Source organism: Opisthorchis viverrini (genome assembly GCF_000715545.1).
Source record: "Opisthorchis viverrini unplaced genomic scaffold opera_v5_12, whole genome shotgun sequence".
In the NCBI taxonomy this organism is placed as follows: domain Eukaryota; kingdom Metazoa; phylum Platyhelminthes; class Trematoda; order Opisthorchiida; family Opisthorchiidae; genus Opisthorchis; species Opisthorchis viverrini.
The window spans coordinates 3789548-3804234 of NW_008751668.1; the positions used below are offsets into that span (position 1 = coordinate 3789548).

Genomic DNA, 14687 nt, shown 5'->3' on the forward strand with positions numbered 1-14687 from the left:
ATTTTTTTCTCTGCAGTACTCCCGTGCTTTATTATATTTATTTTCCACGTCAGCATGGCTTCTGAGCAGACAGCGACACCCGAAATAGACAACGTTGTTTACGTTAAGTTGCCTGAATTCGGTGTACGTGATCCGAGGCTATGGTTCGCCCAACTTGAGGCCATTTTCGAATCGCGTCGCATTACTTCGCAGAGCAGCAGATACAATTGTGTGGTAGGATGCTTACCACACTTCGTTGCCCGAGAAGTCTCTGATTTAACATACACCCGACCGTCCACCGATCCGTACGATGCTCTCAAAACAGTTATTGTTTCTCGTACCGCTTCCAGCGATGAGCAGAATCTGCGAAAGCTTCTCTCTCGGTGATAAAACACCGTCACAACATCTCCGCCACATGATGCACCTGCAAGGTAAGCATCCGTTCAACGATGCGGTTTTGAAAAAAACTTTGGCAACAAAGCCTGCCCATCGAAGTCCGTAAAGTCATTTCTGTCATCGAGCAAGATTCTTCCTTAGCGAAGCTAGCCGAGGTGGCTGACCGCCTCCATGAAACCTGCAGACAATTCGTGGTCTCTAACGTTCAGCAACAATATACTTCGCAATCTAACCTGGTGGTCGAGTTCAATGCAATGAAAGCTCGATTTTCTGAGTTATCCCTCCAACTAAATGAAGTCACCAAACTCATAGGTCGCCCTCAACGACATAGACGATCTAGGTCACGATCCCACAGCTGTGCTCACAAGCACAGTGATCAACCTGGCTGGTGCTACTATTACCGTCGCTTCGGCAACCGCGCTATCCGATGCACCAGACTTTGCACTCTCCACAAAGCCTTCGAATTCGGGCAACGCCATGGCCGGCCGGTAATGGCGACCACTGCAACCGGCTCCTCTACCTGTCGCCTGTTCTTCGTATATGATCGCTCCACATCCTTGAGTTTCCTCATTGATACCGGTGCTGAGGTTAGTGTAATTCCTTCTACACGCAAGCATAACCTACAGCCGGTGACATATACTCTGCAGGCAACCAACGGTATGAGCAGTAAGACCTATGGTAAAAAGCCTCTTACTCTCTATCTAGGTCTTCGCCGTCAGTTCCCGTGGGTTTTCACAGTGGCAGACGTTAAAAAACACATTATTGGTCTGGACTTCCTCAAGTCATTTGGTCTCCCGGTTGACCTCCACAGACGGCAGTTGCTTGATATTTCGACGACTCTCTCTATAAATGGCAAAGCTTCATCCATTAATTCTATTGGAATCCGCCCAGCTTTGCCGGATAACCGTTACACAGCGCTGCTTCATCAATTTACAGAGATCCTGAAGCCTTCTTCCAAGGAGACTTCCGTAAAATATGATGTTTTTCACCATATCTCGACAAAAGGCCCACCCACCGCATCCCGCCCACGACGGTTAGCTCCGGAAAAGCTTGCCATAGCCAAGACCGAATTCCAACATTTGCTTCAACTGGGTATCATACGACCATCATGCAGCCCCTGGTCATCTCCACTACATATGGTCCTCAAAAAGTCCGAGGGAGTTTGGAGACCGTGTGGCGATTATCGCGCACTAAATCGTGTCACTATCCCGGACAATAACCCAATTCCGCATCTGCATGATTTTGCCCTTACTCTTCACGGCAAAGCTGTCTTCAGTAAATTAGACCTTGTCAGAGCATACCACCAGATACCTGTCGCTCCAAACGATATTCACAAACCGCTATCACCACTCCATTTGGTCTATATGAGTCCGTTCGTACGCCATTTCGGCTCAGAAATGCAGCCAAAACATTTCAACGATTCATGGATCAAGTTTTACGGGGATTAGACTTCGTCTACGCTTATATCGACGATGTACTTGTTGCCAGTCGGTCCGAAGACGAGCATTGCTTTACTTAAAGAAAGTTTTTTAAAGATTTCAGCAATATGGTATAGTCATCAATAGTAGTAAACGCCAATTTGGTGTTTCGTCACTAGAACTTCTAGGACACATTATTGACTCGGACGGCATCCGTACTCTATCATCTAAAGTTTCCGCCATTTGTGACTTTCCAGCCCCCAACAGCATTAGGAAGTTGAGGCGTTTCCTTGGTCTTATCAATTACAACCGTCGCTTTATCCCTAACTGTTCCGAGGTTGTCCAACCGCTCACCGACCTATTCAGACTAAAAACTCACAAATTCACCCTCACAGCGGAGGCCACTGCGTTATTTGAAACGGTTAAGGTAGTGTTAAATCAGGCAACTAACTTGGCACATATAAATCCTCATCCGTCTACACATCTTTTCCCGGTTACTGATGCCTCACAAACCGCAGTTGGTGCAGTCCCACAACAGGAGCTTAACGGTGAAATACAACCTTCATCATTCTTTTCACATCGCTTACAACCTGCACCGACTCGATATAGCACTTTTGGCAGTGAACTTCTCGCAATCTACTTAGCTGTTCGGCACTTCCGACATATTTTGGAAAGTCGACACTTCGTGATTCTTGCAGATCATAAGCTGCTCACTTTTGCACTCAACGCAACATCTGATCGTTATTCACCGAGGGAAACCAGGCAGTTGGATTATATCAGCCAATTCACTAGTGACATCGGCCATATTCGTGGTCGCAGCAATTTAGTTGCAGATGCTTTATCTATCCCCCATATCAACCACTTGGTACACACTCCGTTCAATCTGCAATTAATAGCTGAAAGCCAAAAGCATGACGAAGAATTATAAGAGCTTATATCACATCCTTCCCTGAAGTTCGTCTATAGGCCGCTCTTAGACTGTGATTCTAAAATTCTGTGTGACATGTCCACCGGCAAACCTCGTCCATTTGTGCCTCAGAAATATCGTCGGTCAGTCTTTACGCATTTGCACTCTCTTTCACACCCGAGTATCCGCTCAACCGCTCGATTGATTCGTGAGCGTTTCATGTGGCCTGGTATACAGAAGGAGATCCGACAATGGGCAAAACAGTGCAAAACCTGTCAACTGAGTAAAGTTCACAAACACACAGTTACGCCACCCGGAAGTTTCAACTTGCCTGCACGCCGTTTCCAGCATATACATGTAGACACCGTTGGACCACTTCCGCCATCCAACGAATGTTCCTATGTGTTAACAATAATCGACCGCTTCACGCGCTGGCCTCAAGCGACCCGCATGCGCGATTGTTCGTCCGAAACCGTTGCCAGACACCTTATCGATTCTTGGGTATCCAGTTTTTGTGTCCCTGAGAGCATTACTACAGAACGTGGGAGTCAGTTTACCTGTTCCTTGTTTCGTGAACTGAACCACTTATTGGGATGCAATCGTTTCAAAACTACAGCTTACTATCCTGCAGCCAACGGCTTAGTCGAACCCCTTCATCGACAACTGAAAGCCGCCATTATGGCTAAATCATCATCACAGCTGTGGACCGAATCGATATCAGTGATATTACTTGGTATTCGCAATGCCGTGAAGGAGGATATTGGTTGCACTCCAGCTCAACTTGTCTATGGACAAACGCTACGTCTTCCCGTTGATGTGGTATGTGTATCCACACCCAATGAAGACCTCCCACCACCGACATGCGTCAGTTGACTGCAAAATCATATGCGTACTCTCCGCCCGTCTGAATTCGGTCGGCGCACACATTTGGATCCCGGTTTATCTTCTTGTACACATGTCTTTGTCTGTGTTGACAGCGTTAAACGAACGTTGCAATATCCGTATGATGGTCCGTTTAAAGTCATTTCTCGGAAGGACAAGTACATTTTGATTGAGAGGAACGGAAAACCGGACTCCGTCAATATCGACAGACTCAAAGTTGCATTCATCGATGACGAATCTTACTTAGATCCCCCTACTGTAGTCACTTTGCCCACAAGTTCCAGAACCTCCAGTACAGTCATCACAGGGAACCCCGAACACAGCACGACGCATTGACAATCACCCGTCACCTACCCTGAAGCTAACACGTGTTGGTCGAGCCTGCAAGACTTCTGTTCGCTTCGCAGACTACACCCCTTGAGTTTTGTCACACTATCTAGCGTCATTCCCTTCCATTATTCCTGACGCTCTAGGGGGGAGTACTGTAGTGTCTGTAATCCGTTGTCACATTTACCATTCTTCCTGAAATTGAACCACACTTTGTAACTGTAGTTCACATTGTATCATGACGTTCGTTTTAATGTTACGAATACACAATTTTCCGGCGCGACCTGCTGACTTCTTGCTGAACGAGCGTCTTTACGCTCCGTTGAACTGTTTGTTGACTGCTGACCCAGTGGGACCAAGTCTCTGTGTCTGTGTCAACTGTTGAACGTCACAGTAAATCCCTGTGACATTTTTTAGCCGTGAATAATTTTCCTACCGTGGAATATATCACGCACGCGGAACTATCTGTGGGAAATTCCGACAAGGGAAACTATTGGATCTACACATTCGTGAGTCTCCATTTGGCTACTCATTCCTTTCCTATTGTGATTTTGTGATTTTGTATTGGTTACTTTGCCTCTTAATTTATCCGAACACGCTCATAAGGTCCTAGTCCGCCACAGTTATGTCTTCATATGAAAACAGTACAAATGTAATCCAGTGAACGGGCTCTTTATATTGAGTGTAATTGTTTATTGTAGGATACATTAATTTGTCTCTAATTCAAGGCTGAGTAGTTTTTTTGGACGCACTGAAAACGTTACAAGATTGCATGTTAGAAAATTTTTTTCTTTCTGAAACATCATTTGCGAGATAAATGGAGTAACATTTCACCTTACAAGCAGGAGTTTCAGGCAGAGCTAATTAACTTGGGCGCAACGTCCAGACAGTTCTTGTTCTGCTTAAAATCGTTCCGCCCAAAATGTCCTTTTGGTAAACCACCTTCCATCCGCAAATACACTTCAAATTTCAAATTGTTGTGTGCATAAACTGTCCGTATTCTAGATTGGAAAATTTCCCACTGCCCATCGCCAGTTTTGTCTTTGGGGTGTGATTACCATCAGTCTCATTCGGTTTCACCCCAAGAGCAAGTTATTTAGCAAGTGAATCTATTTTATACGCAGCAACTGAAGCTCAAATTAAACATAAGGATGACTGTACCTCAAGAACGTCACCCAATATGGATCCTCAAAATGGCGAAAAATGTTGTCGCCTTCTGAAGAGGTTTGGAGGAATTTGGGGACTATATGTTCACCAACAAAACATCGCTAAATCATGATAATGATCGCAGCCGTGTAGAACGTTCAAGTGAAAGCGCAAGTGACTCTTGGCTGGAATCTCGCAAAAAAGCAAGTATGGTTCATGAACAAATGTTTTTACTTATTTGCCAAGTTTTTGGAGGAGCTGTAAAACAACTGCCAGGCAAGCAGCAAATAGGAATCTTTCCCACACATGTAAATGCACATTTTTGTCCAGTGTCCATGTTTGGATGAACATCCATTCAAGCTTTGCCTACCAGTATAATACACTTAACACGTGTGCCTCTGACTGTGGTAGAAATTCAAAAAAATTAGAATTAATATGGACTGCCTATTTGAATGTATTGTGTAGCCTGGTGTGCAAACAGAACAGGTTATCAGAATATATACTTTTGAGAGCAGGGCAAGCATAGGGTTTTCTGACGTAAGGCATATTCGCTTGTGTTCGTTTAGCCCGAGGTTCGCATAGGTTTGCATAGCCAAAACTAGCGGATTGCACTGGGCGAGAGCGATATTGTTCTTTCATTTGTTATAGTAAGCAGAAAAAACAGTATTGTGACCTACATGGGCACAACAGTTTCAACGATAGGGTTAATGAAAACAACAAAATGTGTCCGTTAAAGCTGCTAGGGCCATCACGTGTTAGTCGACCTACTTCCAACTCCAGAATCAAACCTCCGCGCAGGCGGAATAGACTGGCGTCGAGTTCACGTATTCATACACAGGATCAAGGGATTTTCCTATGCTTCCCTTTAAAGATTTGTTCTTGTCGTTCGGTGGTGCTGATTCTTGCGTATAGTCCAGGTCTAAAAACATCACTTTTTAAATTATCATCGTAGTACGGTAGGGTTGAAGCTCGAGGACCCATATAAAAGCATCTAAGTATAATACAAACTAGGTTGCAGATGCTCTCTGGACCAGTGTAGGGTATCCCGGCTATTTCGAGCATCAGCTATCTGAAATACGTGTGGCGTCTCATATTGAAAATATTCCTACCGGAAGCTAACCATGTAATAGTGGGGTAAATGGTGGATGACTTGTTGGCAAAACCTTGTCCAACCAAGGCGTGAGTAAAAATCGGGTCTCCTTGGGAGCAATGAGATTCCGTGTGAGGGATCCAGAAATTCCAAAAGCCCTCCATAGTCAATAGATTATTCTTCAAAAACCATATTAATAGCAGCTTTTGGCACGTTTACAGAGAGTTAATCCCGTCTTGGTTTTCAGGTAGAAAATTTGTTTCGTTTATTCAGGAAGCTGTCTATGAGAGGTGAACAGAGCTTCTGAAAGCGCACGTGATAAATGTGGAACCAAAAGACCAAAAGAACCCACAAAAAAGAGGGTGTTCTGCGGCAGCATTTCGAGATGGAATGAGAAGAATATGCGTAAAAATTACATTTCCTTAATCTTTTCAACTACCTTGATTTGTGAATAGAGAGAATGCTTCATAAAGCATTCCATTTACAGTATTATAGTACAAAGCACCGACAGTGTTTAGGTGTTACTGGGCACGATATCTGGGGACGCCATTAAGTATCTTTTGAACATTACCATTGGAATGTGGTCACAAAATCCCGGACAAATTTACAAGATCGGGTATCTCGACTGAGCGTCCCGGGTCGGGTTCGTCTTCGTCGTTTAATGGATTCCGTTCACCCGAACGACTTAACAGAAGAGGTGTAGAACTCCTCTTTAATTTCCCAGCCCTGGGCTGTAAGACTTGTAAAGCAAGGAATCAACCGAAATGGCGTCTAAAAGCGCTTTCAATTGGTTACTAAACGCGTCGTTAACAAACGTCGGAAGAAGGTTATTCCACGGACAAACAACCCAGAATGAGAAAAACTGATGCCTAAAAAGCTGTGTGCACTGAAATTGAAAATCTTCCTGCCATGCTCACGTCGAGTGTTAGTTGGGTCAACAGCGGAAAACCTGTTGGAATTACCTTGAACAAACTGAGCATAAGTAAATAAGTAGGCGATACAGCCAATCGGAGGCGACGATACTCTGAAGGAAAGAGGTCAGGCACTGCGCTACTATTGGATAGGCTTCAGATTAATGGCCGGCAATGATTTTGTAGCACCGTGTTAGACAAGCTCAAAGAGGGCAAAATCTTTCTAGCGTCCGGGTTGGACAACTAGGTTGGCATATTCATGAAGAACTCTGATGTAGGCCCCATAGGGTATCTGAAAGTGGATACGAGTAATACGACAGGAGGTGAGCCGAATCATGTGTAGAACAGCGAACTCCTTTCTAGCCGATTTTCATGGTGCGCATCACTGCGCATTGGGAGGGACATGTTTGGAGAAAGTAAGACGCCTAAATCCTTTTTAGTATCTATCCTCATAATGTCTTCCAGTCCATTCTGATCATGAACGACAAAGGCGTTCGATGAGTCTCCTCCGACTGACATATGGACGCACTTTCTCTCAATCAGAAGGCACCAGTCCAGCGAGCACTGCTTTCCGGCGTCTATATCCATTTGGATGGCGCAGGCATTGGGACTTCAGGATTATAAGTCGTCAGCGAAAAGAGGACATGGGCTTAAACGAACACCTGGAAGGTCGTTTACGTAGATCAGAGACAGAAGTGGGCCCAAAACACAACCTTGAGGAACTCCAGTGAGACCGGCGCCGAATAATAGTAGGTCGAGCCTACATTCATTGAAAATGTTGTTTCTAACAGGAATGTTTTAACCCACACTAGGATTTCCCCTTGAATCCCATAAACTTCGAGTTTATCGAGCAGCGGGACTTGATAAAATGCTTCCGATGCATCTGATATGAGTCCTATATGAAGCTGTCCACATGTACGAGCATATTCGCAACGCAAGGACGGTTTTAAGGGAATCCGTTGTAAGCTTGAAATACCAGGTTTTTGGCGGTAGGACGACTCAGTGTCTCGGCTCCAGACTGCGTTCCATTGGCTTGAAAGATGCTCCCCGCGGGCTGAAAACCTGTAGCTTCCGGAAGATAGGCGTGCACCGGCATCTTGGATTGGATTGACCAACGCCAAATTTGATGCAAAAGGAAAGTAGCCTTCGTCAAGCAGCTGATAGAACTCCAGGTAGGAACGCTTCATCAGCGTGAGCTTTGTTTTCTTTAAGATCCTTGGATCGAAAACTCTGGCACCAATGAGCGAAAGAGGGTTGCCTTTTTGTAAGGTTAGACGAACATCCTCTGTGTCCATCTCGTCGTCCAAGCCAGGTCCAGCTGCCACGGAAATGCGGCACCTTCGACGATGGTTGCAGGGCTGTCCAGAGACCGAAGTATGTCAATGAAGTGATGGCACGATAGTACCATACCCAGTCTGATAGCACTCTCGCAACGGTCCACCTCCTACTTTTGACGATGCCTTCTTTCCCGCTCATTCCTATACCTGCAACTACCAACTAAATCTTCTCCAAGCCTCAACCGCCTCCGGGTTGAGTTCATTATATTCTGCTCGACCATTCTTTCGGAGATAGGTATCTTGTTGACTTTCATTCTGTGCAACATATAAAGTTCGTCATTTTCTGTGCAGCTTGCATCCCTCTTGTCCGTTGGCACCAAATTCCTCCTCCATTGAATTTTTTTCACCTGACTCCATTTCGATAGCGAGACTAGTGAGTCTCTACAGTTTCAAAGTACTTCGCGACCCTGAGACTCCTGTTATCATCTATGCGTATTGCTGATTCCTCTATTTCATCATTCCCGCTTGCGCCTTTTTTGTGACCCTGCTCAAAGGCCCAAAAGCCCACGGCCGAAAAGGCCTCATCGGTGGTTTTAGACTATAGTTCAAAGTGACCGGCAAGACCTCGGCAATCGTGCTACTACATTAAGTTTGCAAGTTCCTTTTTAACAAGTTTGAATTTTTTCATCATGTGCAGTCAGCTTGCCTCTCTTTTTCCTTCCTCTATCTGCTATTCCCGCCACCTCAAACTCGTAATGATCCGAACTTTTCTTAGCTCAGAGCTCACGCATCTTGTTGCGTCATCCTTATTCTGATTGACTTGCCGAGATTAGATTGCCGAGAAACCCCACACTCAGAGAATAACCGCCCCTCTTACCTTCATATCGTGCTTGTCAAGTGTATGAGATCTGCGCAAGGGTGGCTTTCCCCAACTTGCGGTCCTACATTCTATTTAACTAACCACTGACCTTCCGGTCCTCCACGCCCATGTGGGACACTTAAGAGCCCTCTCTACTTGGCTTATTATTGCTCCTTCCCGTTGATTATGGCCTGAACACAAGTAAGCAACGAGGAAGACTCCGTCAGTTTTCACCTGATGTGTCTGTTGGCAGATTGTGCCAGGTTAGTTGTTTCATTACCAAGAGTTACAGCATGACCAGACCATGCTTTGCCTAGGCGCTCAGGTCAGACAACCAACGCTCGCTGAGATACAACCAGTACTTCTGCTTCCGGTTCCTGATCCTGATGGCATATACTGCAAATTCCTCCAACTCCCTACAGTGCACCATCCTTTTGAACCAAGCAAACAAAACCTTATCCGATTGAGTCGCGCCCTCAAGCCTAATAATCCTGGCGTTTATGCTTCGTAAAACATGAAGGTAACAAGGCGACAGAAATAACAGCCTCGTTGGGCACAGCAGCCTTAAGCCTACGTATTTGTAACTTATTCTTATCTACCACAACCGTTCGAACAACATTCACCTGGGACACCATTCTCACAAAATGTCCTACAGCAATATCATAACATTCAGGTGACCCATTTTGGATAAAGGAGTAGAACATGCAGCCATCCCCTCACCACATACACGACTGTAAAACCCCACAGCCACTCGCTAGATCAAGAATTATGTCTTTTTTCTTACATTCACACATCACGCCACAGAGACTAGTGAGTCTCTACAGTTTCAAAGTACTTCGCGACCCTGAGACTCCTGTTATCATCTATGCGTATTGCTGATTCCTCTATTTCATCATTCCCGCTTGCGCCTTTTTTGTGACCCTGCTCAAAGGCCCAAAAGCCCACGGCCGAAAAGGCCTCATCGGTGGTTTTAGACTATAGTTCAAAGTGACCGGCAAGACCTCGGCAATCGTGCTACTACATTAAGTTTGCAAGTTCCTTTTTAACAAGTTTGAATTTTTTCATCATGTGCAGTCAGCTTGCCTCTCTTTTTCCTTCCTCTATCTGCTATTCCCGCCACCTCAAACTCGTAATGATCCGAACTTTTCTTAGCTCAGAGCTCACGCATCTTGTTGCGTCATCCTTATTCTGATTGACTTGCCGAGATTAGATTGCCGAGAAACCCCACACTCAGAGAATAACCGCCCCTCTTACCTTCATATCGTGCTTGTCAAGTGTATGAGATCTGCGCAAGGGTGGCTTTCCCCAACTTGCGGTCCTACATTCTATTTAACTAACCACTGACCTTCCGGTCCTCCACGCCCATGTGGGACACTTAAGAGCCCTCTCTACTTGGCTTATTATTGCTCCTTCCCGTTGATTATGGCCTGAACACAAGTAAGCAACGAGGAAGACTCCGTCAGTTTTCACCTGATGTGTCTGTTGGCAGATTGTGCCAGGTTAGTTGTTTCATTACCAAGAGTTACAGCATGACCAGACCATGCTTTGCCTAGGCGCTCAGGTCAGACAACCAACGCTCGCTGAGATACAACCAGTACTTCTGCTTCCGGTTCCTGATCCTGATGGCATATACTGCAAATTCCTCCAACTCCCTACAGTGCACCATCCTTTTGAACCAAGCAAACAAAACCTTATCCGATTGAGTCGCGCCCTCAAGCCTAATAATCCTGGCGTTTATGCTTCGTAAAACATGAAGGTAACAAGGCGACAGAAATAACAGCCTCGTTGGGCACAGCAGCCTTAAGCCTACGTATTTGTAACTTATTCTTATCTACCACAACCGTTCGAACAACATTCACCTGGGACACCATTCTCACAAAATGTCCTACAGCAATATCATAACATTCAGGTGACCCATTTTGGATAAAGGAGTAGAACATGCAGCCATCCCCTCACCACATACACGACTGTAAAACCCCACAGCCACTCGCTAGATCAAGAATTATGTCTTTTTTCTTACATTCACACATCACGCCACAGAATCGCGGTTCGCTTGACTACACAGCTCACAGTCAAACCCTAGATCCCAAGACTTGCCTTCTTCCCCTACACGCACAAACCACGACATACAAGGGTGAATCATCTGACATCGACTGTTTACCATCTGATGGGTGTAGCAACAAGTCATGTGCTGACACCCACACACACGCCACCGTCCCTACATATAGAATACCAGCACACAACACAACACAACTCAACAGAGCTATGCGCATCGCCCAACTCGGAGCATAGCCTCTCGGGACTTACGGCACTTCACTCAAGGATGGTCAAGGAATACGTTTGGCTGCTACAACAGCAGATATGACACGAAATCTGCACCCGGGCCTGCAACAGGATTCATCAACCTGTATCTACAATACGATAAGCCTCTTGTTCGCATATACACCTATTGTATTAATTTTTACTCAACAAGCTGACATTGTTAGTGCTCCCAGTTTTCTTGTTCGTATAACAAGTCTTCGGGTTCTTTTAGAGCATTACCAATATCTCAATGCTGGAACAGATGAAGGTACAAAAGCTTGGGCTTAACTTCATTGTGATAAAAAATCCTGAACAGGAAAACCCCAAAACGGTGTCACACTATGTATTTTAATGTCATTAACCGGTAAACATTCGATGCAGTTGTGTGGGTAAGTCTACCTGCAGGCATCCCCTTGGAATGACAACCCCCAGTAAATAATTGTTCTCGGAAGATACCAATTTTGCTTAATGTTTCTTCAAACGGCTCCAAGCCTCTCAGAAGTGACCAAGTTCGGGAGGGGAACAGACTTGATCTTCCCAGAGGGACAGGAAACTATTAGATAGATCGATTTCATTTACCGGAAAATCAGTACTCTCTAGCTCAGGCTCCGAGGTGACATGCCTTACCCATGCCATATCGATCAACTCCTTCACGGTTAAATACCCGGGTCCCTTACTCTACAGACAGTATTCTCGGCAAAACACAAAATGTAACATTTATAAAGTCAGTTTTCACGGATAATGGCTGTAAAGCACTTAACAAGCTGACATTGTTAGTTCTCCCCGTTTCTCTGTTCACATAACTAATTTTCGGGTTCTAGTAAAAATTAAGAAATACACTACGACCAACATCATTACAATCGTTTGTTACCACATGACACAGGTGGCAACCACTTCTGTTATGATGATGCTTTAAATCTGCCTTAATTACATTCCCATACTTCGCAAACAAACCACACGGACGAACGGAAGTAAAAGAAACAACAATCACAGACAGACAAAGCCATGGGTCCTACCAGGTGCAGCGCATCTCGGATACCCTGCAAATCACGTACAGGATAATCCAAGCGGCGCGGTTTATCGCGTAGGACCCGCATATCATCACCGGTCAAGTCCGTTCCGTAGTTTTTCCGGACATGGCTGCGAATTTCCATGGAGGACTTGAAACACTCCAACGATCCAAACATCATGCGCTCCTGCTGGGTATTCAAATATCGGTTTGAAGCATAGACTTGCCAACCAGACGTATGCAGGTCATGCGAATATGGCATGTTGAAACTGACGAGTACCGGACGACCGTTACAGTTAACTATACGGCAGTATACATGAACGGAAGTTTACCCATATATTAGTGTTCCAGTGCGAGCGCACGTACATGCATTTGAATACCGCGAACGCATAACAGACTGATGCCACGAATACTTCACGCACATTCTGTTCATACTTTGCCGCCAATTAACTGTGTCGGCGCGCGTAAAACCTACCCATCACCTGTTGGAATTCTCGCAGTCTTGACTAAAATTCTGCGAAGGAACCACACTCGCGACTGGTAAAATTCTCGAACGTCTGTCCAGTTATGTTGCGTTCGCCCGAAGATATGTTCTGTCAAACTATGAGATATGATACTACCAAAACCAGCTCGCATGACAACGACCCACTGGGGAAGGTACTTGGCTTCAGCACCGGCCGTACTGTGGTTGATATCATACTAGTCGCATTTGGCACTTAAACCCCCGGACCGCAAGCGTAAACAGTGAATGAACGAATGACTATTTGTAGCTTCACACCGGTCTTCATACCATCAAAATATGGGGCCCATATAGCAGCTCATTCCAGACCACAAACCGCTTACTGTGCTCAGCCTTATATGTCTCTTCAAAAGTAAGACAAACTCCTGGTAATCTTGTTTCCTTTCCCATGCCGGTTGGTGCGTGACCAAGTACGTTGCGGGCGCGCATTAACCACACGACGCTGTTAGCTGCAAAACTTTTACGAGTAGAGTGAGACCTTTTTGCACCACAATGTTGCATTTTGTCACGTGTGTGCTCAAATCAAAAAGCATTCTAATCTACTGTCATTTTTTTCCCGCTCACCGAGTTTCGTTTTCCACTGAAACAACCGTACGTCTGGCGAAAAAGTCCGGTGGAACAATTTTCCAGCATCTGTGAACCCCCGGGATGCTTAGTTAGTTGGGGCTCGAAAGTTTGGACTGGTACTCTGGACTCAATTTCCTGGATGCTTCAGTCCATCATGTACATGTCATGGATTTCGAAAATTCAATCACATTGTGCGAACGCTGAGTGCCCACTGTTCATGACTGTCCTTCTTGTCATCCCCAGTACTCACCAATCCCGCCCAGCCGTACTTTATTCTAACTGTAACCGTGTGACCATGCCTAACGTTATGCCACCTGCTAATGGGGAATAAACGGTACTATAATAAATATTATAAACAAAATGTTTAGAAGGTTTTCGTAGTCACGCCATGTCAAGATTGGGTGTGATGAGGTCTCTGGGGCGGAACACTTCGCGGAAACCGCTTGCATCTAGCATCTGGGTGTTGCAACGTCCTCTAAGCATAATCCTTACGTAGTTGTTCAGGAAACCGAGTGGCTTCCCAATTCGACACCAAGGCGAGCACAGATTGGCTGTAGGCGTGAAACCATCAACCAATCAGGTTTCGGTGTCCGCTAGGTGTCGGTTGCCATTGCCGCGTCCAGGAAGCGCTCGACCGTCCGTAATGGTGTCGTTGCAAGCGCTTTACAAGTGACTCGCTGTACATGGCTTTTTGGTCTGTTCCGGACGTTCAACGAACTCAAAGGACCTTGGTGGGTCTTCTGCGGAGAATTAACCTGAGACGTTATCGAAATCTCGGGAGCATTCGGTCGAATCCCCCACGTCCCGCTGCTCGATAAACTCGAAGTTTATGGGATTCAAGGGGAAATCCTAGTGTGGGTTAAAACATTCCTGTTAGAAACAACATTTTCAATGAATGTAGGCTCGACCTACTATTATTCGGCGCCGGTCTCACTGGAGTTCCTCAAGGTTGTGTTTTGGGCCCACTTCTGTCTCTGATCTACGTAAACGACCTTCCAGGTGTTCGTTTAAGCCCATGTCCTCTTTTCGCTGACGACTTATAATCCTGAAGTCCCAATGCCTGCGCCATCCAAATGGATATAGACGCCGGAAAGCAGT

At 45.5% G+C, this 14687-nt stretch overlaps 1 protein-coding gene across 1 annotated transcript in view; it reads left to right on the forward strand.

Moving 5' to 3' along the window:
• Positions 1 to 366, forward strand: part of T265_01189 (hypothetical protein) — a gene marked incomplete at both ends in the record, with an annotated part of 29850 nt that extends 29484 nt beyond the window's left edge. The window contains one exon of the mRNA XM_009165150.1: positions 54 to 366. Within this exon, the coding sequence (XP_009163414.1) occupies positions 54 to 366 (313 nt within the window). The remainder of the gene's footprint in view (positions 1 to 53) is intronic.
• Positions 367 to 14687: the final 14321 nt, after the last annotated feature.